The sequence below is a fragment of the Lonchura striata genome, chromosome 5 (assembly GCF_050655825.1).
Source record: "Lonchura striata isolate lonStrDom1 chromosome 5, ASM5065582v1, whole genome shotgun sequence".
NCBI lineage: Eukaryota > Metazoa > Chordata > Aves > Passeriformes > Estrildidae > Lonchura > Lonchura striata.
The window spans coordinates 37,654,470-37,679,018 of NC_140707.1; the positions used below are offsets into that span (position 1 = coordinate 37,654,470).

The 24,549-nt window shown below is 38.6% G+C and overlaps 1 protein-coding gene across 2 annotated transcripts; it reads left to right on the forward strand.

The window, feature by feature from the left end:
• The first annotated feature begins 27 nt into the window (after nt 1-27).
• On the forward strand, nt 28-24,222 carry GANC (glucosidase alpha, neutral C). 2 transcript variants are annotated; one of them, XM_021533500.3, is made up of 24 exons: nt 28-226; nt 1,309-1,371; nt 2,565-2,673; nt 3,204-3,331; nt 3,844-4,026; nt 4,834-4,879; nt 6,244-6,310; nt 7,718-7,814; nt 8,412-8,592; nt 9,407-9,560; nt 9,945-10,180; nt 11,131-11,257; nt 12,167-12,246; nt 13,104-13,247; nt 13,633-13,729; nt 14,109-14,210; nt 14,711-14,954; nt 16,670-16,734; nt 17,251-17,327; nt 18,520-18,594; nt 19,003-19,116; nt 19,654-19,766; nt 21,239-21,342; nt 22,223-24,222. In XM_021533500.3, exons 1-24 carry the CDS (start codon nt 198-200, stop codon nt 22,330-22,332), a joined length of 2,745 nt encoding a protein of 914 aa, XP_021389175.3. In that variant the 5' UTR covers nt 28-197; the 3' UTR covers nt 22,333-24,222. The 2 variants fall into 2 exon arrangements, with proteins under 2 accessions (XP_021389175.3, XP_077640272.2); XM_077784146.2 differs by lacking the exon at nt 2,565-2,673 and having other exon boundaries at nt 86-226.
• Nucleotides 24,223-24,549: the final 327 nt, after the last annotated feature.

Sequence of the window (24,549 nt, forward strand, 5' to 3'; positions counted from 1 at the left end):
CTCCCCGCGGAGGGACGGGGCCGTCGTGGGCCGGCGAGAGCGGCGCTGGGCGGAGCCGCTCCCGGCTCGGCCCGGGCTGTCACCGCCTCCGGGTGTCACTCGCCGGCCCGTTTGCACTCGAGGCCCGCGGTGTTTCCCGGCCGGCGCGGCGGGTCGCCACCCCTTCTCTCCGTGGGGGTCGCTCGGGCAGCTCCGTCATGGAGGCGGGGACGCCGGGGGCAGTCAGGTAAGGCAGCCGGGGCGGCGCTCCTCGGCCGGCCCTCTCCGCACTCCCGCTGCTCCCGGGGGTCCGCCGGTTTCCGCGGGGAGCGGCGGGTGCGGACGCGGTCCCACGCTGCGGGTCGGGGCTGGGGGCGGCGTGGGGCCGTGCCGTGCTGTCCTCGCCGCCCGGCCCGGGCACAGACTGCCCGCGGCGGAGCGGGGCAGCGAGCGGATCCGCAGCGCCTGGGCAGTGCGGGCTGCACCGTGTTCAGTGTGCCAACAGAGGCGTACGAATTTGGAGCAGAACCCGAAAGGACATAAGTATCTTCAAGCAATAATGGGAAGGGCTGAGTGATCTAAATATACGGTCACTGTGAGATCTCAAATAATAATCCAGGACTTGTAATTGTGACTGAGCCTCAGTGGGTGCCGTCTGCATTTCCTATGTATGTAATTAATAAGTATGGTGTAAGTATCAGTGCTTTATCTGGCAGCACTAATACCTTATTCCCTTCCATATATATCTGAACCCATCATGGTCTGGGAAGTATTTTGATGGTAGACGCTACTGGTAGCCTATTTTCTTTCAGGCAAATTAAAAATTTACTGTTATCTAATGAATCTAAAAGTTACTTCAAGCTTAAAGGTAACATAGAGCTTTCAGCAGGACCATGGGAAGCTTCCTCCTTTGTCGGTCCCCCTGAAGGCTGAAGAAAAGGGTGTAGGACTTCTTCTTGTCTGCCAATCCTCCCCATTTCTCCATTCTTATTACTGGAAAATAATAATTAACTGTAATGACTGCAAAGGGAGGTCTGGCTTCAAAATGCAAAACCATAATAATTCAAATCCATTTTTGTTACTCATAGATTCAATCATTTCTTAAAATTTCAGGGTTTAAAAGGAAATAGTTCAGCATGAAACTAAATGTATAAGAAACTCTTCCCATATCTAAATACAGTAGTTCAAGGTCCATCCATTTTATGTTGGATCAGAGTTTTCTGCACTGTCTTTAATTCTGACCACTCCTGAAAAGGACCCCCATCATTTGATCATTCAGCAGGTGTGTGATGGAGACATCTAAATACTTCCTTTTTCTGCTCTTTCTAGTGTCCAAGATGAGGCTGTGGACAAAAGAAACTTTAAGAAATGCAACCAAATTGCTTTTTACAGGTATGGAGAATTGTAGTGTAGTTACACATTGACTTTTAACCACAGCAAGTCTGCTATTACAGAATTTATCTTTCAAAGGTGAGCATTCCACTTACCTATCAGTAAGCAATAATCAGTGGACTTTAAAACGTGTAGTCCTATACCCAGAATGTCTTCGGTTAAAGTTCAAAAGGATCAGTCCTCTCATTTGATAAAGCCCCAGCAATATTTTAATTTAAGTGCACTCATAAGATGCAGGTTGTTGTCTTGACATGGATGTTTCTTGCCTATCTGCAGTTCAAAGCAGCAGAACACTCAATAGAAATCATTAATCTGTGACAATAGTATGTGTGATTACAGTCCTGTTGAGCAAGTACCCTGGCCAGAATTCAGTGTTAAATCTAAATTCTAGCTCACTAGTCCCTTAAAGCTCACCTTATGCTAAGTCATATTTCTCATCCCATTTCTAACTGTGCTACTGACCTTTTTCTTTCCTCCATTGTGTTCTTTCCTATGCTAACTGACTGAAAGAGATGATTGCCTATTGGTACACCAATTAGTCACTGACATAGTTGGTTTATTAATGTAGAAGTTTGTCTTTAAGGTAGTCTCCAAGACACTTACCTTCAAATAGTTCATAAAACCTGGGCTTGGCATGGAGAATTCTACAAACAGTTGAAAGAGCCTTTATTTCAGGATCTCTGACTAAAAACGTTAGCAAGACCAAAAGATGTTGTCAAAACTCTGTTGTCATCAAACTTCTTGAGAAACAATTTGCTTGGCACATATTTGGAAGTTACAAATTGCAAACACACACTATCATCATCCCAGGATGTAGAAGGTGTTCCTTGGGGAGTTAGAGGGATATATGACAGAAAATGAAAAACAGAATATTCAACTGAAATATCAGGGATAAAAAAGAAAAATAATGAAATTGTACAGCTAAGAACTGGACACTTGAGACTATTATTGTTAAAAAAGCCATATAGAATTCAGGTGAACCCCTGAACCCCTCTAACATCTCGTTCATAAGCATTTAGGTGTGCTCAGAACTATATTCCTTCTTTTTTCTCTTGACTTAAAGTGCTAATAATTGTAATTGAAATTTTTCAATAAAAAATTATTAAGTAAACATTTTAAACAATATTATGTCCCTCTGTATGATATAAGCTACAAGAGCTGGGGAGACCAAAAATAATTTTCTGTCTTGGCAGGCGTCAGAAGCTTCTACATCCTGGAAAATCCTTGTATCGAGTCTTGTTGGATTCAGTCACATTAAGTGATGAGAGTGTCAAATTCCATATCATTCATGAGGAGAATAAGGTGAGATACCACAAAGCATAAGAGGGTGCTTACAGAAAGAGCAGTGAATATTGTCAACACAATTAATAATATTTGCAGGTTTTGAGAGTCTTCCATGATAGATATTTGAGAGATAATGCAAACTATCAGGCTAAATATGCCCTTACTAATCAGCATTTAACTTTAAAAAAAAAAAAATTGCTTTAAAAACAAAAAAAAAAAGAGCTACAAATAGAACACTTTTTTCTGAAAAATATTTTTAATTCAGAGTTTTCTCCACTATTTCAAAATAATAACTTCTTTTCCTGTAATGCTAGATATCAGATGCTTGAAGAAAAAGAGTTCACTTAAAAGGCATTGCTTCTTCAAAGAGGTGAAGTAGAGTTAGCTAGTGTAATTCATATGGGTGATGATTTTTACTCTCAACAATGCTAAAGAACAATAAATCAGAAAGCAGACATGTTCATTTTGTCCCAGACAGTAAGTGTTTGGTGATGCTGTGTTAAAAATAAGCATTTTTTATCCTTACGAGTTTCTCTGTTTGCTCACAGGTTCTTCTGCAAGTAGAAATTTATGAAATAGAAGGCAATATTTTCAGGCTTAAAATCGATGAGGCATCTCCTCTCAGAGCAAGATACAAAGTTCCTGATGTTCTTATAAAGGAACCTACCACCCAGAGGTAAGTGATGGGTGATTTAAGTGATGATTTAGCACCTCAATATCTTATACATCTTCATTATATTACGGTACAGTTGTCTCTCTACAATATAAAGTCGTTACAGGAAGAGAAAACAAAAATGCATATGGTTTATTTACTTTTAAAAAATTATGTTAAATTCTTAGGATAATGTTTTATCATACACATAAGAAACCTGAGCCTGTTTGACCCAGTCAGAAAATAGCCTGCTTGTTACAATGCAAAGTTTTTACCTAAGGCATTACCTATTAATGTAAAAGGAATGCAAGCTCTGGATAGTTTTCATGTCTGTTCTGTAGCCACTCTTTGCACTATGCAGTGAACCCTGAGCACAGCATGTATTTCTGGCCTTCTTTGGCTCAACATTAGCCTTGATGTTTGTGTAATATGTGCAGATATTCTTAGCCCATCTTTTGTATGAATTGTTATTTAGTTACAGCAGATTTAATGTGCTGCTGATTGATATAAAGCTGTTGTTGCTTTTCATTTGCCAGACTGTTTATATCCAATAAGGAGGCAGGTATTTTGGTACTGTCAAGTGTTAATGAAGACTACACACTTCGAGTCACAGCAAACCCTTTCCAAGTTGAGCTGCAGTCCAAGGGTGAGACTGTTATGAGTGTGAATTCCAATGGTTTGTTGTATTTTGAGCATCTACAACCACCTCCCAGTGACAGGTACAGCATTTGTCTATCACATCATTGTATATACTGGTTGTGCTGTAGCTGAAAATAGACTATGTAATTGCAATTTCTGAAAGCTTTTATGCACTGAAACATGACTTCTCTTTTACTTCGTAAGTACAGTAAATACAAGGGGAAGTTTTAACAAAGAAATTCTTGATCGCTTAGCTGTAGACTGCTTTAATTCCTTGCAGGAGCCATGTGCAAAATGCTAACCTCATTTAATGACCAATTCTGCAAAACACTAAGGTGTCCTGGTACCCCTTGTCTTTCTTGAGAATGAGTGATGGTAGTATGATGAGGTTACTAGTTTCATATTTTTTCTCATTAAATTTACTCTTTAAGTAAGTGTTATTCACTAGAAGTAAAGTATTTTTGTACTTACAGTGTGCCATCCAGTTGCAAGATACCATAGGTTAATCACTCTACAAAGTGCTGGAAGGATGAGAAACCTCAGTGCAGGACATGTCATGATTAGAAAACAGGAATAGCAAGCATCTCTCTTGTGGAGCATCATTTTAAACATTGAAATTAACAGAGAGCCCTTAGTGGAATGAGAAAATAGTGAGGGCAGGTAAAATGCTGATTCAGAAACAAATATGAAAGGCCAAGAAAACAACCTAACTCAAGTATTGAGTGAAGGTTATTTTAAGGCATTGAATATTAAAATTATTTCCAAGTTTGCACCAGAAGTCTTACCTAATGTCTCAAGCAATGCATGGTACTATTATAAGTTTCTGTTTGAAATCCTTGCTTATGTTAACAATAAACTGATTATTTCTATGTATTTGTTTCCATTAGAAAACATACAGCACAAAATGAGGAGGCAGCAAGTGATTCCTCTAAGGTAACCCATGCTTACTGCAATTCAGGCAGGAATATTTTGAAAAGAAAATTGAATTACATATTGATTTTGTCCTTTAGTATGTTTACAAATACAGTCTAACCACTTCCAAAAAGGATCTGGCATAACATTGTGAGATACTTTACAATTTCATAGTTGAAGGGAGGTTTATGTGTTTTACCATATCTGTAGAAGGCATCAGTCAGGTAGATTTAGCACAAAAAACGGGGGTTTTTTTCCCTATTGCCTTTTTATTACTAATTTGTTTTTATTTGGTTCTCTTATTTGATCTGGACTAGATGTGTAAAAGGGAGCTTTGTGGAGATATTTGTCATTTTCAAATTCCCTGTTCAATGCAAAGAGAGTTTCAAAATAATAAGACCCTTTTTGTAACAGTCAAAAAATATGTCTCTACATACATTCAGGCTTAATACGGAAATAAAATTCTCTCCTAAAATAGAGCAGGTCCTGGCAGTGCATAGAGGCACATAGCAGTTTTCCCAGGAGGCTGAGCTGTGTCTGGCATATAATTTTAGCCCCCTGCAGAGCAGATGGCTGCTTACTCTGCTATCCTGTTATAAATGGCAGGAGCTATGCTGTCTTCAGCATACTTATGTTTGAGCTCTGATTTCTGCCAGGGAAAGCACACAGCTGCAAGAGGCCACGTCCACTTATTGTGGGATGAATGTAGAAAAGAAAACTAGGCAGGGCACTTCAAGAACTGTAAATTCTATAACTATGAATTACAGGACACAAGGAGGTTAAAAGTATCAGTTACAGACACTCCAGAGTGTCTGAAGAGCTTTTTCTATTTTCTGACCTTTACTATTTGGAGGAGTGATTTGGTTTCTGTTTGTATGGGTTTTTTTCTGTTTGGTTCTACCCATGCATTTAATAGATTTAGTCAAGGAGAAACACATTTATTACAGTGAGAATAATCACTCACTGGAACAACCTTCCTAGGGATGTGGCATAGTCCTATCATGGGAGGTTTTCAAGATTTGTTTGACAGGCTGCTAGATAATCTCATCAAGGCTCCCTTTACCATTAAAGGTTAGACCAGGTGATCTTTTGAGGTCCCTTTCAAACTGGGCTATTCTATCAGTCTGTGATTCTATCCAAGACCTCAGATATTATTTTTACGCTATAGCAGACTGCTTGTGTACAACATATACACATCAGTTCTTCAGTGTGAATTCCTGGAGCTGAATCTGATTTGTGTTTTTGATTTATTTATATTAGCCATATGTGGCCAAAAAACAAAGGCAGTATAAATCTCATGTGAAAAGACATATTTTTCTTAAATCTTAAAATTACATTTTGTGCACAGTTTCATTTGCTAGGCTTAACTATTTCTATTTGTATAGGAAAAACAAGAGGACCTAGGTCTCTGGGAAGAGAAATTTGACAGTTTCTTGGACATCAAAGCTCATGGTAAGTCTCAGTCTAGTTCTGAAAACAGCTTTACTGTTTTGTATGTACCCATGTTCATTCATATTTCTGTCTGCTTTCTGTTTAGCTGCTTAATGTATATCAGTGTGCCACTTGCCCCTGCTTTTTAGTTGCCTTAACTTTGTTTTAAATCAGTAATCAGTGATACGGAACAATTTGACAAAAACTCTGCAAATGTTCATTTGATCTCTGTTTAAGAGGGAACATGTTAAATGTGACCCATTTCATCAACTCGCTGTATGCCATTTCTGACACAGCATTAAGACTATCTGCATTGTCTGACTTTACATATATATATTGTATATAATACATTATTTCCTTTTTATTTTCTTTTTTCTTAGTATTAGTACATAACATTGACCCCACCTGTAGTTTATTCTCAACATATCAGAAATCATGATATCTAAGCATTAATAATTGTTACAAAGACTTTTTTTGAAGGGTGGACTAAAAAAGGGAATACGGAGCAATCTTAAATGGTAAAGACAAAGGTTATAGACACATGAGAGTAGCAGCTCAAATGCAATTTAAATTATAAATTACCAAAATATATGATGATCTGCTGTCCATCCCATTGTATTCTATGTTAATTAAGTTTGGTTAGCTTTGTCCATTTGCATTGTCATGCAGACTTTTATAGCAACCAGCACTACCCAGCAACTGCAGTAGGAGGAGAGAAGTCTGAAAGCAATTTCTTTTGGTGGCAGAAACTTCCTCAGTTCACGGTCAAGACACAGAAAGCAGGAAGCTGCTGCCCTTGTGCATGTTAGTTCTCATGTCTTAGGCCATCATCATGTTTTTGTGTTTTCTGTGTCAGAGGAATAAAGACTATGTGGTCATATTCTGATCCTGAAGGCACTGCTTGTCAGTGTGCAGGATGTCTGGTTGCCTGCCAAAAGTTGCTCTGGATTCAGCAGTGTGACAGGATGATATCACTAGTAGGGACTCTTGTGCATGCTACTCCCCTGGCTGAGGCTGAAGAGAAGACCAGTGGGAAACAGACAATTCAGATCCTGAAATCCACTGTGCTACAAAGTTTGGCTTTTAGGTACTAGGATAGAAACAGGAGATAATTTTAAGCAGTTTCACTACTGAATAAAGAAGTGACCCATGATTCCATGGATTTGGGGTTTTTTCCTATTAAAGTGATTCATTTTATCTTGCTAAAAAGTTCAAAATCAAAATAAATGCAATAAAATCTGTTTCAAACATTGCCTCTATAGAACAGAAATAATAATGGAAGTGGAGTTGAAAGGAAGCATGAAAGATTTAATTATTGAAACATTAAAACCTATTTCTTTTGATTTATTCAGTTAGGTTACTCTGCTTTATTCCTTTCAGATAAGCCTAAGAACTCTGCATTCTCATAATTCAATATTATTTCCACAGGTCCTACATCTGTAGGCATGGACTTCTCTTTACATGGATATGACCATGTTTATGGAATACCACAACACACAGAAACACTTCTTCTCAAAAACACCAGGTAAATGTGTCAAAGCATCAGATTGCTAGTGAATGCAGTCTTGTTTTTGTTTTATTTTGTAAGAGAGCTATAACATTGTATTAATATTTTAATGCAGACAAGAGCTTGAGATATGTGTATCATATAGTGTATATTTTCGTTTAGTATTTTGGTTGGTTGAATTGTAGCCCCTATTCATGTGGAGTAAGGCATTCTGCTTTCCCAAGTGTACAATTTCATGAATGGCCCTTTCTGTTCTCTCCCAATTTTCCATGCAGTTTTTTTCTGACTTCCAGGATTGGTTATGTTTCAGCAGAACTCATAAAAGTGCAATTCTATGGGAGGATGGGAGAGTTCAGAAATAATATTTTAGGATTTAAAGCAAACACACAGTAGTCTCACTGGCAGCAAAAATCTTGTTTGCTTCAGATAGTGAAGACCAAAGCAAAGAAGCAGTAATCTAGGCAGTCAGTCTTTCAGCTCTTGATGCTAAACAAAAGACCAAAACACAGAGCACTCACTGAGTATTGGCCAGGTTTAGTGAGACAGCAACAGAGTTAAAACTAGCCTAGTGCAAGATGCTTATGTGTAACAAACACATCTGTTTGTTTGTCCTAGTGATGGTGATGCCTACCGGCTTTATAATTTGGATATTTTCGGCCACAAGATCCATGACAAAATAGGTATTTATGGTTCAGTACCCCTTCTCTTAGCACACAAGCCTGACAGAACTTCAGGGATCTTCTGGCTGAACTCTTCAGAAACACTGGTGGATATTAGTACAAAGGCAGTAGCTGAGGTGAGAGTTATTCACTTTCCTGAGAATTAAATTACAAAAGAAAACACTTCAGGACAAGGCCAACAGGAATATAACACTCTTGGAGATTTATCTTTTGCTCACTAATGAAGAATTGTCAGTCTCTTCCTCCTGTCCTCCCTATTGCTAAATTTTGTTGTATGAAACTAAAAGAGCAAAGAGATTACTCCTTGCAAGAGCCAAGTTATAGATCTTGTACGGAGAGAAAATACATAGAAAAAATCTACACGGATGTAGAAGGCAGAAAAAATGGTAGACAAAAATCTTGATAGTCACTTGGATTTGAGAAATTTTTATGAGTGTTTAAATTCTTGGAATTGCCATAGATTTCTGCTTAGCAGGCTCATTCTTCTGTGGAATGTAATTGACCATAAAGAAACATAAAATGTTCAGGAAAGGAATTCAGTCTTGAAACACAAACATATTAATTCTGTTAAAATTGAAACAATGACAGGCAAATCTTGCTTTTCATGCACTGCATTATGTGGTAATTTTTTTTTTAACTTACGATATAGATATTACTCAAAGATCCTACAGAAAATTCATGGTCCTTAGTTATGGAAATGCTTTAATATTTTGCTACTCATTACCCATTTTTTCTCATTACCTATTACTCTACTTGTGTAAGTGGTATGCAAGGTAAAGGATTTGTGAAGGATATATAAGAAACATTCAGTGTGTATTCCTAATACCTGTCAGGTATGTGTTAATGAATTTTGTTTGTTTCCCTATTTGCTCCTTCATTGAATAAAAGTTTGATAGAGAGAGATTCAGATTACCTTGTTTTCCTTCTAAGCACACTCCATCCAGATCTGCTGCAGAGACTGCTAAGCAGAGAGCAGTGCCTCTAACTGATGTACGCTGGATGTCGGAAAGTGGGATCATTGATGTTTTCCTGCTGATGGGACCCACTCCATTTGATATCTTCAAGCAGTTTGCACAGCTGACAGGTACTAACTCAATAATTGGAGTCAGAATGGCACACTTACCCAGGAGATTGTCTGAGGAACGTGTTGTACCCAAAAACAGGTCAATATTTACCTAGCCCATTGTGTGCAGGAGGCCAGTTGTTCCCAAACTGCAGTGTGTAGATCAAAGGCTCATGCTTTGTGAAGACAGGCCAATGTCCTTGTTTCCCCTAGCATTCACAGCTGGTCAAACTTGTCTCTAATTGAGAAGCCAGCATAATCACTGCTATCTGAAACTGCACCCTTTGATGAAGAGGTGAAACACAATGGGCTAGAACTGCCAGTCCCTATCAAGACATGCCAACTTACAATGTGAAATGACTGAATTTATTGACAGTTTTATCTTTATTCATATACTCTTTCTAGGCACTCAAGCCTTGCCCCCACTTTTTTCTCTGGGCTACCATCAGTGCAGGTGGAATTATGAGGATGAACAAGATGTCAAGGAAGTGGATGCTGGCTTTGATGCACATGATATTCCTTATGATGTCATATGGCTGGATATAGAGCACACAGATGGCAAGAGGTATTTTACTTGGGACAAAGAGAAATTCCAGAACCCCAGAAAGATGCAAGAACATCTCAGGAAGAAAAAACGCAAGGTAAATAATATTGCAGGAAGAAAGAAAAGATTTCTCTGTAGTGTGAATCTACCCGATCTAGCTTTAAGCATGGTACTTCAGATACTGGAAACAGGTGAACTACAGCAGAATACACTGTGTTGCTATCTGGTGATGCTTCCAGCATTCAAGCTGTCTTGTTTAATTCAGTTCTTCATGCCATTTTATTATTTAGTAGACAATCCAGCTAAACTTGACCCATGTGAAATTCCATCTTACAGAAGCAGCTCAGTGCTGTCATTGATGAACACAGCATAAATTTTTTCTTCTTAACATGAGCTTTCACCATTGATAGTTTCTGTGGTTGCTTCAGCTTTTCTTTGTGTTTCTGTATTTCTGTTTTTACAGCTAAAATATTTTCCATGGAATTATTGAGTTGTAGAATTGCTCAATGCTTGATCTTTGTCAAAAATCAATGAAGAGGGGATTGTTTAAATAGCATTCATGTTTTATAATCTCTCAATTGGAGCTATAGTACTTTCTCAAGTCTGCAGCAAAGCAGCAGAATGTAACTGCAAAACACAATACTTGTTGCTGTTGAATGCTACATAAACTAAAATTAATTTAAATGTCTTAAAGCATATGATTTTAGCAGGCATATGAACACAGAAGTCAGATATTTTCCCATTCACAGAATACAGCAGTGAATTAAAGATGTTTTTAGGGGTTGGGGTCTTGCTTTTATCTCAAACGATGGTTTTTGTAATTTATTTCAGAAGGGTGAGTTCATTCACTCCTTGTGAATTCAGGTCCTGTACATATGCCTAACACAGTACATAAAAAACCTGGTATCTGCTTTTTAAAACTAGGGACACAGCTCTCTTCTTTATCTGAGATTAAGTAATTCTCTGCCTTCTATCAAAAGTGAACTCTTACTGTTTTATTAAGCACAGCTGATGTTAATTATGTGTTTTATTTTCTTACCCTGGCAGCTTGTGGTCATCATAGATCCTCATCTTAAGGTTGATCCCTCATATACCCTGTATGCACAGGCAAAGGAAAAGGGTTATTTTGTGAAAGACAGAAATGGGCAAGATTTTGAGGGCATCTGTTGGCCAGGTAAAAAACACTTTGTGTCTTTATATTTTAAGCTGTTTATTTTAAAAATTTTGCAGAATAGTTTAATTGGGATGCATGGAAACAGAACTGAATTCTTATAGTCCCTGCATTTGTTGTAAATATTAATCATTATAATAATAATTTAAAATCAACTTAATTTATAAAAATGGGGTGTTGGTATAATCATGTCCCGATTACCTCAGCTGTATAAATTACCTCTATTTATTGGATCTGCAGCTAGTCCCAGTGCCTAGAACTAACAGTTGGATTTACTGATCAGAACAGCCATTCCTCTTCCAAGCTTGTCTTGGACACAGAAATGCAGTCTGGTCCATTGCAGTGAGCACAGCTTATGTAGTCTGCATGAAATTTAGTGGGTAATTCAAGAGTAATACAGCAATTTGACATATTATGTTTCATGAGAAGATCTCATTGCAGGGAGGCAAAGGAGGTTGTCTCCCTTCTTTACAAACAGGAAGCCCACAGTCCTGGCAAAGGAATGATTATGGGAAAAATCAAGGCCATACTACAACTTGTAGCAGCATGGTAGGATGTAGTTAATCACCTTCTCAGTGACACTTTTCTGTTTGAGCTCAGAATACCAGTGATGTTGTCTTTCCCTGACTACTTGTTCACGTGTGAATGTATTTCAAACTACTAGCAGACATCCTTAAATAGTGCTGAGCTTCAGACCTCCTGAATCTAAGTGTGTTGACCTTCACAACGTGGCAAGAGGTGTACTGAATTCCAGGTTGGCCTGGAATTTGCTCTTGAGCTTTATTTTCAGAAAAAAAAGCAACTACATTATTGCTGCCTATGGAAACCATTGTAGCTTTAGGCCATTGCATATAGGTGCAAAGACAATGTTCTTAGAATCCGATAAATAATTGGGATCTCCCACATCCACAGGTTCCTCTTGTTACCTGGATTTTACCAATCCTGAAGTGCGAAAATGGTATGCAGATCAATTTGCCTTCAAAACATACAAGGTTTGTATTTATTTGCTCTGATTTACATATCTCAGAAAGCCTGAAAAGGGAGAAGAGAGAAGATACTGTCTAAGCAGTATTGTTGGCCTTTGTAGCTCTGTTATTGTGTAGAGGAAAATACACCCTGATAAGCTGAAGTACCACAGAAGGATTTTCTCCATGGACTGAATCTACACTCAGACAGTTGGAATCCCTATGCCACCAGTGAACACAGAAGTAAAAGGGACAAACTGTAGGCATTTTAAGAACCCATAATCTAAAACAGCTGCTGCTATTCCAGCTTTTACTTCCATGATAGAACACAAGGAGTGGTGTGGGAGTGCACTCTCACAGCTTAGTCACTTAATCCTGACCTTCCTGCCTAGTGCTGAAAGTGTCTGAGTGACCATTGCTGCATACCTCCCATTCCCCTCACCCTGCTTCAAAGTTCTGGTTTGCAGTAGAGTTGTTGAAATCACTTCCCTAGTAGATACACATAGTAGATATTTCCCATGCTGCTTCTCCTCTCCAGCTTTCACCTCTGGCCTTCTCTGATTTTTTCCTTACGGCTGTTTTATACTTCTCTTTTCCCTGCCTCTTTTCCCTCACCACAAAGCAGGAATAGCAAGTGCCTACTGAGTTTTCTAAGAATTGCAAAGATCAAGTGGGCTTGCAGGCTGCTATCCTGACTAGAAGGGTCTCTGAGAAGGATGAGATGAATGACTGGGGGCTTTCAAGTGAGCTGAGAAGTGTAATTACCAAGTCTTGCTTTTGTACTGCTGTGTCTACTCATACCCCAGACTGGCCTGACACCCACTTGAGATAAACACTCTAAGTCACAGGATTGACTTAGACCTAACTGAAGCCCTGTGTCACAGGCATCCACTAATATCCTCTTTGTATGGAATGATATGAATGAGCCTTCAGTCTTCAAGGGGGCAGAACTAACAATGCAGAAAGATGCTGTGCACTACAACAACTGGGAGCATCGGGAAGTACACAACCTCTATGGATTCTACCAGGTAGAGTATCTGGAGACACAAACACAAGTTATTTTCATGGAGTATGTGTGATGTGGTACTTCATACAGTAGTAGGTATTCTGTAACCTTCATCAAGGCATGAAACCGCTGGATATTGCAATATTTAAAATAAACTGTGATTGGTCACAAGAAAATGTGACATCATCTGTGCCTTACTACCATAATAATGTAAATTTCGTTGGCTGTGCCTACTGAATCTTTTTGTTAATGTCTATTCTAATAAGAACATGTTATTTAATAATAGGTATTATTTCTGGGTACAGAATTGTCTTAGTTTTTCTGCCTTAGAAAGGCTAAAAAGACAGTGTAGAAAGTACCCTAATTATAGAGTTTGTCTACCTGACTTTTCTATTCATGATTTTCAGCAAATGGCAACTGCAGAAGGACTCATCAGACGTTCTTCGGGGAAAGAGAGACCGTTTGTCCTTACACGATCTTTCTTTGCTGGATCACAGAAGTATGGTTAGTAGGGATTAGCTGGATGCCTTCCTTGCTGCTTTATTCTGTTAAGTTTGATTGATAGTAGTCTAGAGAGGACAGAAGCTGTCTTAGAAATACTGATGTGGTTAGCTCATAAGAGTGCAAGTGATTAAAATCATCAGGAAAGGCTGGCAAGGTGTGTATGAGTCAAAGGTAGAACAGCAACACTATCCTGTGACAAACCAATACCTGTTTTTATTGCCTATTTCAGGAGCACGCATGTATAAGGAAAAAATAAGATGCAATGTGGAGGAATTCCAAAGTAGTTCACAATTATTCTTGTCTTCTTTCTTTAACTGCAAGAGTAAACTGAGATATACATTCAATTTTCCTGCATAATCCTGAAACTGGGTATTTCCAGGGGCAGTGTGGACTGGAGACAACACAGCAGAGTGGAGTTACTTGAAAATATCCATTCCAATGCTTCTTACCATCAACATGGCAGGGATTTCATTCTGTGGAGGTAATGTGTTTCTCACTGTGTATAATTGTGCCACAAAGCTTGTATTCCCAAGGTAGACTTCAACACAGTCGGTGGAAAGCTCAACAGCCCTCCACATTTCCAGGTGGTTTCACAGATTAGTCTGGTTTCAGAAGCCTGAAACCTGGCCCTCACTATCATGTCTCTGTTAACTTTTGTCCAGTGTTTGTGTTCCATCTGGAGCAGCAGATGTCGGGTAGTATTCTTTTCACAGCATCGCTGTGACAGTCCCCTCTGTCCCTGGGAAAGTCACTCACTTAGCCTTCAAAACCTCTCTTGAGATTTTTTTTTCAAAGCATAACTTGTTGCACTGGTTTTTTACTCTTGTTTGGACAAGCAGCTGCCCAACAGCGGAACAGAACAGCGAACAAATGGTGAAATGTATGAATTTATACACTTGGAATGTTTGTTAGAGGAGAGCTTCACATTTTTCAGAGCAGTCTCCAAAACTGTGTATTTTTATTTGTCTGCGCAATATCTAGCTGATGTGGGAGGGTTTATTGGAGATCCAGAACCAGAGTTACTTGTTCGCTGGTATCAGGCAGGAGCCTACCAGCCCTTCTTCAGAGGTCACTCTAACCTGGAGAGCAAACGGCGTGAACCGTGGCTCTTTGGGGAGAAGAACACCCAGATCATCAGGAGAGCCATTAGAGAGCGCTACATCCTCCTGCCCTACTTATACACTCTGTTCTATCGGGCACACACGGCGGCTGAACCGGTCATGAGGTAAGAGCATGAGCCAGGAGGCCTAGAGGGTTTCTGCAAGAGCTTACTTGGAGAAGGGAGGTTAAATTACCACCTCTTAATTTTATAGTTACGTATTTGACTATTAAAAGGGAGAAAAGCAAACAAAAGTTCTAATACTGAATTCTCTTTTCATGCATTCTGCAAGCTTTGTTAAGGCTCTCAGAAGACAATAATGTTCTGAGTTTTTTCCCAACCTGGAACACACTAATTCAATAAACACATTGCAGTCTTTAAACTTTTTAGAGTAGTCTGGGCTTCAAACTTTTCATCATGATAAAGACCATCATATAATACTCCAACCACTACATAAAACAGTACTTAATGGACTGTGAACTTGTTGACCTCAAAATGTAAATGCCGTTTTGCCTCTCATGAAAATATTTGTTACTGCTTAACTGTTACTGTTATAAAATCTCATTTCATATTAATAGTTTTTTCATTTTTTTCTGCAATAGTGCTTATAATGTTTCTTTTTGTAGAAAATGTAATAATCTAGAACAGAAATGAAATTATAAAATAAATTATTTATTCTGTTGCTCTCTAACCTCTTCAAAATGTACCTCTGTGGAACTGAATGCAGCATTTCTTTCAGGAAGAGATTAATGTCATTAATCTCCCTGGTATAGATTATAATCTGTGTGTTTGCATTTGCCCTAGAACTGTTCTTTTACTCATATTTATCTTTATATTTTGTTATGTAGATACATGTCATAAGTTTTAAAAACATATAGGTCTTTTTGGCAAGAGTTGAGTGGTCTGAATTCTGAAAATAATTTGCATTACAGACATAGTAGTGTGAGTGTCTGTCTGCATATATGTAGGTGCAAGTGCACCTGTTTTATGCACTGACATAGACAGTGGGTTTCTGTCTTTCTTGAAATGAAGCTTTTGTTGGCATGTGAAGTGTCCACAGTATTAAATCACACTTCCATTGTGGTATGTTTGCTGTAGTAAGTACAGAATTAGAGAGGAAGTCTAATTTTCTCACCGAGACAAGCAGAATGGAAAGTGTGTCTCATTAGCAAGCACATGAGCAGTAGGACTGCAGAGAACAAGTGGATGCTTGTGTGTGAGCAGATGAGCCAGGCTTTTGTGTAAAAAAACCCAGACCCTGTCTCTTAAGAAGATATTGTTGTCATAATCTCTCAAACTTTAAATATACAACTCCTGTTCCATAACCAGATGCTTATTACACTACCCTTTTTTGAGAAAGACTGCAAATGAGCTTCTGGTGCAGTTTTTTCAGGTGTGGCCAGGGTGAGGCTTTCTATAAAAGCATCAGGGAGCTGTTGGGAAGAGGAAAGTGTGCTGCAGGCACTAGCTCATCGGGGCCAGCATTGCTGGTAGACTGGGAGACAAAGGCTCATTCATCACTCCTTTGATAGAAAGAAGGTAGATGTACTGTAAGGTTGTAAGGAAGAAGGCAAGAGGGAAGAAATCAATGCCACAGATGTAAAGATAGGTATACTGGAGTGTCTTAACCATGCTGTACTGGGGACTCTCAACAGGGGCAAAGTCACTGAGTCACTTTGGAGTCACTGACACAAAAGAGAACCTTGCCCTATCTTCAGTTCTTGATAACTGTGCCTTGCAAAGAGAGAGAGAAAATGGAGCCTGAAAATGCTAGAAAGACTTGAACAGGTTGATTGGAGAGGAAAAATGTAACTGAATTCTATTCTCTTTCTTTTCTGCAGGTCTCTCTGGATAGAGTTTCCAGAGAAAACAGAAACTTTTGATCTGGAAAATGAGTACATGCTGGGTAAGCAAGGGTCTGCAATTTGAGTTAAATATTTTTGAGGTGTTGCATGACAAAAAGAAAACACAAAAAGACTGCTCAAGACTTAAAAAAAAATATAATTTAATATAGAACTTAAGACCTCTTTAAGGCACCTACTTTCAACAGCACTTTGAAAACAGAGGACATACAAGATGCAAAAACTCAGTTGTATCTCACTAGTCACCTTGAAAAAACATGATTGGTTTTGACCCGAAACATCAAGTTCTGTGGAGCAGCTAAGATCACAGTCTGCTTCAAAAATGGCAGTAGTAAAGAACTACCACCCAAACATGATTGGTTTTTACTGTGGTATGGCTGGCTGCTGAAGTCAGCCATCAGGCCACTACACAAGCCTTTTTCTTCAGTAGACAATGAACCTAAGCATATGACATGCCCAAGCAAGCTCCTTGTGTGAGGTTGACAACCCCAGAGCACACAGGTTCTGATCTGGGGAGATGCAGCCTTCAGGACTATAGCTGTGTTTATGTTTTTCTCCAGGAAATGCTTTGTTGGTACATCCAGTCACAGAGAAAGAGGCCAAGACAGTGACAGTACTGTTTCCAGGGTCAGAGGAGGTAAAGATGTATATGAATTGCTCATCTGTTCAACTCAAAGAAGTATTTTATGCAGAAACCTTCCAGCTCCCCATCTAATAACTGTTGAGCACTACTGCTATGGCAAGTCTTGGCCAGTCATGCTGTGCCACTCTGAACCCTTTCTTCCATCCTGATACCTTTCTTGCTTGGCTCACAGTTAATTTGCTTCTTGCTTTTCCATGAGCTGCTGCACAAATTTCAAAGTTTAAATCTCCCTTCAAAGCTTGCTCATCAGTCACCATGAAACAGCTTCCCTACATTGTCAATTTCCTTTTTACATGTATTTTTCTTCGGGTTAAACTTCTCATTTTCATAGAGAAAAGGGGAACTTTGAAGAAAGGTCGAAAGGAAATCAGAGGGAAACTGTGGGGAGGGAAATTTTAACAAGACAAGCCTCAGTAGCCTGGAACACATATAGCAAACACTGACTCATACAGAGAGCAGTTCCTCTCTGAAGTAAAGGTATTTATCCACAGGATGGCATAGTGGTTCACACCTACAAAGAGCATTTGGCTACAGCAGCAGTGAAGTGGAGAAAGGAAAATGATTTGGGGAAAATAGTTGCTAAGGGAATGCCTGAGACTCTAGAGAGTAAGCAGCAGAAGGGAGAGTATGAGACCATGCAGAGCCTTGTGACTCCACTAATGCACCTGAGAACAGTTTGAATTATTCTTAGTTTAAGGAGAAAAACAGACTAGGCTCTCCGAACAAATTAAGGAAAATACTTGTATCAAGATCTTTCAGATGAGTGCTTGGTACACATAAAGTACTTAAACCTGCTGCCAAGTGTGGTGCATGGGAGATTCAGATGCAGCTCTCTTTTGTCACCTGTCAATAGCAACTTTGTTGTTAATTTTCACTTCAATATAAATATGCTTTTTCAAGAACTATACTTTTTAAAAATTAAGTGTTTTATTATTTTGCACTTCCAGATGCTTTAAGACATACAAGACATCATGCAAACTGTAGAAAAGGTCAGATTATTTTTGTGTGTCAGAAATTACAATTTATTCTTTTCATCCAGAAGGTCATTTAATTTAAAAAGTAAATGCATTTTCTTGCCTATCAAATAGGTTGTTAGGAATACTGACAAGTTAAGGAGAGTAACTGCATCTACAGAGGAAACATTTTGGCATATGTGTCATGCTCATTCTTATTTCATTTTTTCTAGATTTGGTACGATTTCAGAAAATTTAAGCGAATGGAAGATGCAGGCACAGTGAAGATCCCAGTAACACTGGAAAATGTATGTTTTTGCTTTAAAATGCCACTTTCATGGAGCAGAAAAAAACCCCAAGCTTTTGTTTTGTCAATATTCAGAATCAGAAAAGTGACAGTTCAATTTCCTTGTAGAAATGTATCTAAAATAACTTCTATATAAAAGTCCCATCTCCTTTGTTGTTAGATTAAGCACTATTGTGTCCTGGTGGTAAAGTGAGGTGATACAAGGGTTAATTTTTCCAAGCAAAATTATTTTGCTTATATACATATAGAAGATTGCTACTATTCCCATTATTAGTTGAAATATTTCCTTTATATATTTGTGTTAAAAGTTCATTTATAAGTTGAGCAAAATTCTGTTATCTCTGATCCTTGTTAAAATTACATTTTCGGAGTGTGGGAACCTTTCTGCCCTGGCTTTGTGTTTTTGCAGATTCCTGTGTTCCAGCGGGGGGGCACTGTGATACCTCTGAAGACCAGAGCTGGAAAATCCACTGAATGGATGATAGATATTTCTTATGAACTCCACGTGGCCTTAGACACAGAGGTACTCTGGGATAGCGTTCCCTTTTTACAAAGATGTCTTCTACTCCATCTGATTTTGCAGGCCCTTTCTGCCTGTTGGATCAACACAATGGCATCTACATTTGAGTGCGCAATAGCTCTTCTCCACTTGTGCTGTTTGAGGGGACTCAAACCTCTCCTCCACTGTCCCCTCTAAGCATGACTATCTGAGTACAGCAGAGGCAGAACATTTTTCTGTCCTTTTTCAGCCCTTGTCTAGTCCCTTGGAAGAAGGAGCAGAGAATGAGCAGGCCACAAACTTCCTTTTGGACACAGAGAGGAAACTTCCTACAACTCTCTTTACTAATAAAGAGATGACACATGATACCTGCATCAATTTACAAAAACCAGGATGTCCAGTGCTCTCAGAGCTGGATTGCCTGAGCCTTCCAGGGATACAAGCTGCTAAAGAAAAATAAACACACACCTTCAATATGAAGCATAACATATAGTGGGACAGTTTCATTATTCAACATTAGAAGCTGCTGTTAATTTCTGCTCTACCTGATGTGTTTTACAGGCCTGTGCCATAGGCGAGCTGTACGTAGATGATGGGCATTCATTTCAATATCTCCACAAGAAGCAGTTCCTGTATCGGAAATTCACTTTCCACAAGAACATTCTCTCTTCCAGGTAACACCAATTATGGACAAAAACCACCAACGCACCGACACTGGAAATGCCTGTTCTAGCTCATGAGGTCTTCTTACAAATGTAGCAGTTATTAGTCTCATCCATTGCTTAGTGAAGTCCAAGAGTGTGCAGAATTTGTCATAAACTGCAGAGGTAAACAGTGTTCTACGTAAGTCTGAAGGCAGTAACATATGAAATACTGAGCTGTTTCAGTCTAGCCAAACTCAAGATTCTGCAGATTGACACAAATATAAAGTCAGTCATTAGAGTACAGCCTATCTGAGACACAAAAAAGTTAAATCGGGAGATTTGCAAGTAGGCAACACCTGGAGTGTTTATATTTTCTAAGATTTGTTCTCTAACATAATCTTTGCTGAGAGGGTGGTCAGTCACTGGGACAAGTTCTTTGAAGTGGTCAAGGCATCAAGCCTTTCCTAGTTCAAAGCACATCTGGACAATAATCTGAGCCACATGGCTTAGGTTTAGGCAGTCCTGCAAGGAGCAGGGAGTTGGGCTTGATTCTTATGTGCCCCTTCCAACATGAGATGTTCTGTCTGGGAACCAAAACCACACCACTGCAGTCTCCCAAAGTAATCAACAAATTCACCATATATATTAGCATGAAGAAAAAAACACTTGAAGGAAGGCACAAGGGGATAGCACCTGCAAAGGCTCAGTGACAAAATCTAAAAGCCAAAGAGATGCCAAATATGTCACTATAACACTTCTACTATTGCGGTATATTGCACAGAGGGCTGTGTAGTGCATAAATGGTGATTCTGCAGACATTTTTTTGTCCTTGAAGCTTCAAAAATACGCAGGAGTTGGTCCTAGAGCTACCAAATTTAACACAGAGCAAAACTAGTTTAGCTTGCATAATGTGGTTAAAAGTATACTTCAAATCTCTTTATCTGGAATAGGAAATCTGAAAAGCTTAAAAATTCAGGATGGGAAAGGAAAATGTTGCTAAATTGATAGCAAATCTAGAAGTTGGAAAGAAAGTAATTTTGAGATTAATAACATTCTGTTTATTTAAAAAATTATATTTTGATTTGAAGGTTTTTTAGAGCTTTTTAATAAAAATTGAATTAGTTACAAAATTAAACATGATTTTTGTCTTAGATTGAAATATCTTACTTCAAAAAATCTTAAAATTAGCTTTACATTTATGTTTAGGAGTTTTAACTACTGTTTTGTGAAAATCCAGAACTTTTCTCATTCTTAAGGTCATACTTTTTGCTATAAAACAGCTTCTCAAATTGTTTTTCTTCGGACTGTGAAATCTGATATGTAGTGAAAAAATCAGCTGACAGTGGGAAAAAGTTTTGCTTGTTTTTAAGAGAAAGATAAATAGAGAGAAGGAAACCAGTGTAGGGAGCTTTCAGGGTGAGACTGAAGTAATAATTTGTGTGATACTGAACTTATACTGATGGAAAGAAATTTATGTATATGAAATAATTTTCTTTTCTCAGCTGCATAGATGAAAGTGGACAATACCACACTACATGTGTAGTTGAACGGGTGATAATTCTGGGATTTGGAAAGCAACCCACTTTTGTGACAGCCAGTGCCAAGGGTAATGAATTTATTTCCATTTTATTACAATTTTTTCAAGTCCTGTTGCTCTGCCGTCATTCACTAGAGGTGTCAAACTGACAGGTCTGCAAAAGAAGTGTTACAGCATAGGAAGCCTCTTTGTTTAGTTTTCTTTGCTACTTTTTTATATCAAGGACAGAATTTAGTGAAAGGAAGCAGCAGCTATTCACCACTAATACTACATGCAGAACTGAAGAACACTGACTTTAAAAGATGATAAATACGTCAGTAAATGTGGTTTGGCATTAATATGTTCAGACAACATTGTCCTGCACAGAACATGAGCAGAGATGGCACTTCAAATGAAGGCAAATTTGCTCAAGTCTGTCAACCTGCCTAGTCTAGAACAGGAAACTTGCAGGCAACCCCAAATTTACTCTTCTGTTTGCATGCTCATCCAAAAGCTGTGAAGTTCCTGACTATATAGAGATCTCTAGAAGTTGTATCCCATAGGGATAGGCAGTAGCATTTCCAGAAAGGGCTTACAATTTCTGTTTGCTTTCCAAGCATGTCCCTTCACTTTGAGAGTCATGGGGAAATGGAATTTGGCCTCCACCTGTCAAGGGTGCTTGGAAGAACACCTCTGCAGAAACCAGGATGATTTTTTTCAGAAAAAATCTTGAGTAGTTCCATAGTTTGATGTATCATAGTTTGAAAGATAAGAAAAAAGGAAATAGTTACTTTCTTATTCCACTGCATTTTTATATGTGTGCTGGGAAGATTTGCCTTCTATTTGTTTTTTAATCAATCCTTTCCATCAGTGGTAGGGACAGTCAGAACTAAAAACTGTAGAGAGTCACTTGTAGCCATGTTTCAGAAGAATTCTTAAATTAAGTAGAAAACTCTCTTGTCTTGTTCAGATGGTAAAAAAAAAGAAGTGGTTTTCACATATGATACGAAGACCTCTGCACTGACACTGGAAAACTTAGCCCTGAGTGTTGAAGCTGACTGGGAGATCTGTATCAGCTGAAAGAAGACTAAACTTCTTCAGAGAAACTGTCCATTGGGAGGCTGAGGAGAAATAAACTGGGAGGACTTCAGATGTTCACTTGAATCCAATTAAATCAACAAATGTATTTTCCACCAACACACCCAAACTAACATTTCTTACAATTTTTCTTTTAAAGCACTAATTTGGACTTGGATAAATTTTCTGTTCAGCAAAAATGATAGCACTAAGATTGTATCTTTGGAGAAAATAAGCTAAATACTCTTTGCATTAGGCTAGCTTCAGTTAGGCATTAAACTTCAGTTTGCCTTCACTTGCAATAAAAAATTATTAGTTGATTGGGTCTTAATGTAAGTATAAGGCCTTAATGTAAGTATTTTTTAAATCGCACTATTTAGAGGCTGGAGCACTTGAGGAGATCTGGGCCAGTTCAACAAGCAGCACCAGCAGATATGATAGACACAGAGATTATCCCCAGAGTTCTGCCTGCCAGCTGCCTTCTGAAAACAAACACAGAAGGAGCCGCCCAGGGTGATCACAGACACTTCTGCTTCCCAGTCCTTATGGCAATGCAAAATTATCTGGTCTGCATAGGAAAGTAAACAGCAGGCTGGCCAAACACCTCAGGCACTGGAGGTGAGGGTTGGGTAGCTTGTGCCAGTCAGTTGTGCAATAGTAGAAGACAGTAATGTGAGAGTGCAGAAGGCTCCTTAACAGCCAGCTTTGAAACCTGGATTTCAAAAAGGCACAGGTCTTCCACTGGCATAGGATAGCAGCTATACTCACACAAAAATATTTTCCATGTTACTGCTCCCCTCCATCTGCAAGTACTACTTAAAATTTTTCTGTTAGGAAAGAATGGGCATTGATGATTGAACGTCATTGATTAAAGTCAGCCCAATGAAGGAGCTGTGCTTTCCCACATCTTCCAAGTCCTGCCAAGTTTTGGCTTCCTTTAGAAAAGTTTTAGTCATGTCACTTTTAGTATCTGGCTGAGATTTGAACTAGGCATTTATGAAGCAGAATTTAATTTTAATGGGATTAATTCTTTATTCAGGCATCCCACTTGGTGTTACAACTCAACCTAATGTTCCCTTGCCTTCTTTTTCCACTGTCTCTGCAAACAGAACTGGTGTGTTTTGATGCTTGCTTTGCTTGCAAAACAGAGATCTCTTAAGTCCCACATCCATTACATCCTGCCTATTCCCTCCTTTTTCCATCTTAGGCATCTCTTTTCACAGGCTGCCATTGCTCCACAGGGTTTGTTTACCCTTTCCATTTGCTAAATTTTTCAGCTATGTTATTTAGAAACCAGTTCTGCTTTGAGTCAAACCTGAGCATGCCATCAGTTTGGTTTCTGGTTTTTCTGGATTTCTAGTTAATTTTATTCCTTTTAGTAAGATAAGGAAGTATTTTCTAAAAACATCAGTAAATCAACTTGTAAGAAACAGAGAAGGATGGTCACCATTTTTGCCAGCTAAAGGTAGCTTAACATTACTAATCCCTCTGTCATTCCCACCTGCTGCTGTTTGTCCTCTGCAGGGCAGATTTCTGGGAACAGCAAGCATGAGAGCAAACTGTGAGTGCTCTTGACTACTCAAGTGTAGTTTGGTCCCCACCAGACCCTTAGCTTCCTTCTTTTTTATTTTGAAGAGCATAAATACTGTTGTGCTTAATGCAAATGCAAATGTGTTAATCCAGGTAGAACAACAGCAAACAGATGTTTTGCATCTGTGAAAAGGGAGACAGACCCTATTTTTCTATCAACTTCTAAACTTTGATTATTTCTTACTATCCTTTAAGCATAGCAGTATTTCTGATAAGTTGCAGTTATTGTCTTGGGTAACTTAATAAAATATTTTAACTGCTATTTCTCAAATTGGAAAGTGAAATAAAGTAATAATGAAGCAAGTTTCATGCCTTTTTCCTTCAGACCTTCTTTCTTGTTGACCTGTTAAGACCTGTTAAGAATCACTAGTGAGAATTCTTCCAAGGGTAGCTGGTTAATGTGAATTACTTGCCTTTGTTCTCTGGCCCTCAGTAAGATATCTGCAGATATGTACTCCTGGGTCATATTTTCAGTGGTATGAAGTTCCTAACATCCATAGATTTCAGTAGCAATTAGTTGCTGAAAATCTTAGCAGCTGGGTCTTTAGATCTGATAAATTTCAAATAATATGATTTACATTGTTATTTTTAGTAACTCACATATTTCTTCACATATTTATGCAATAAATG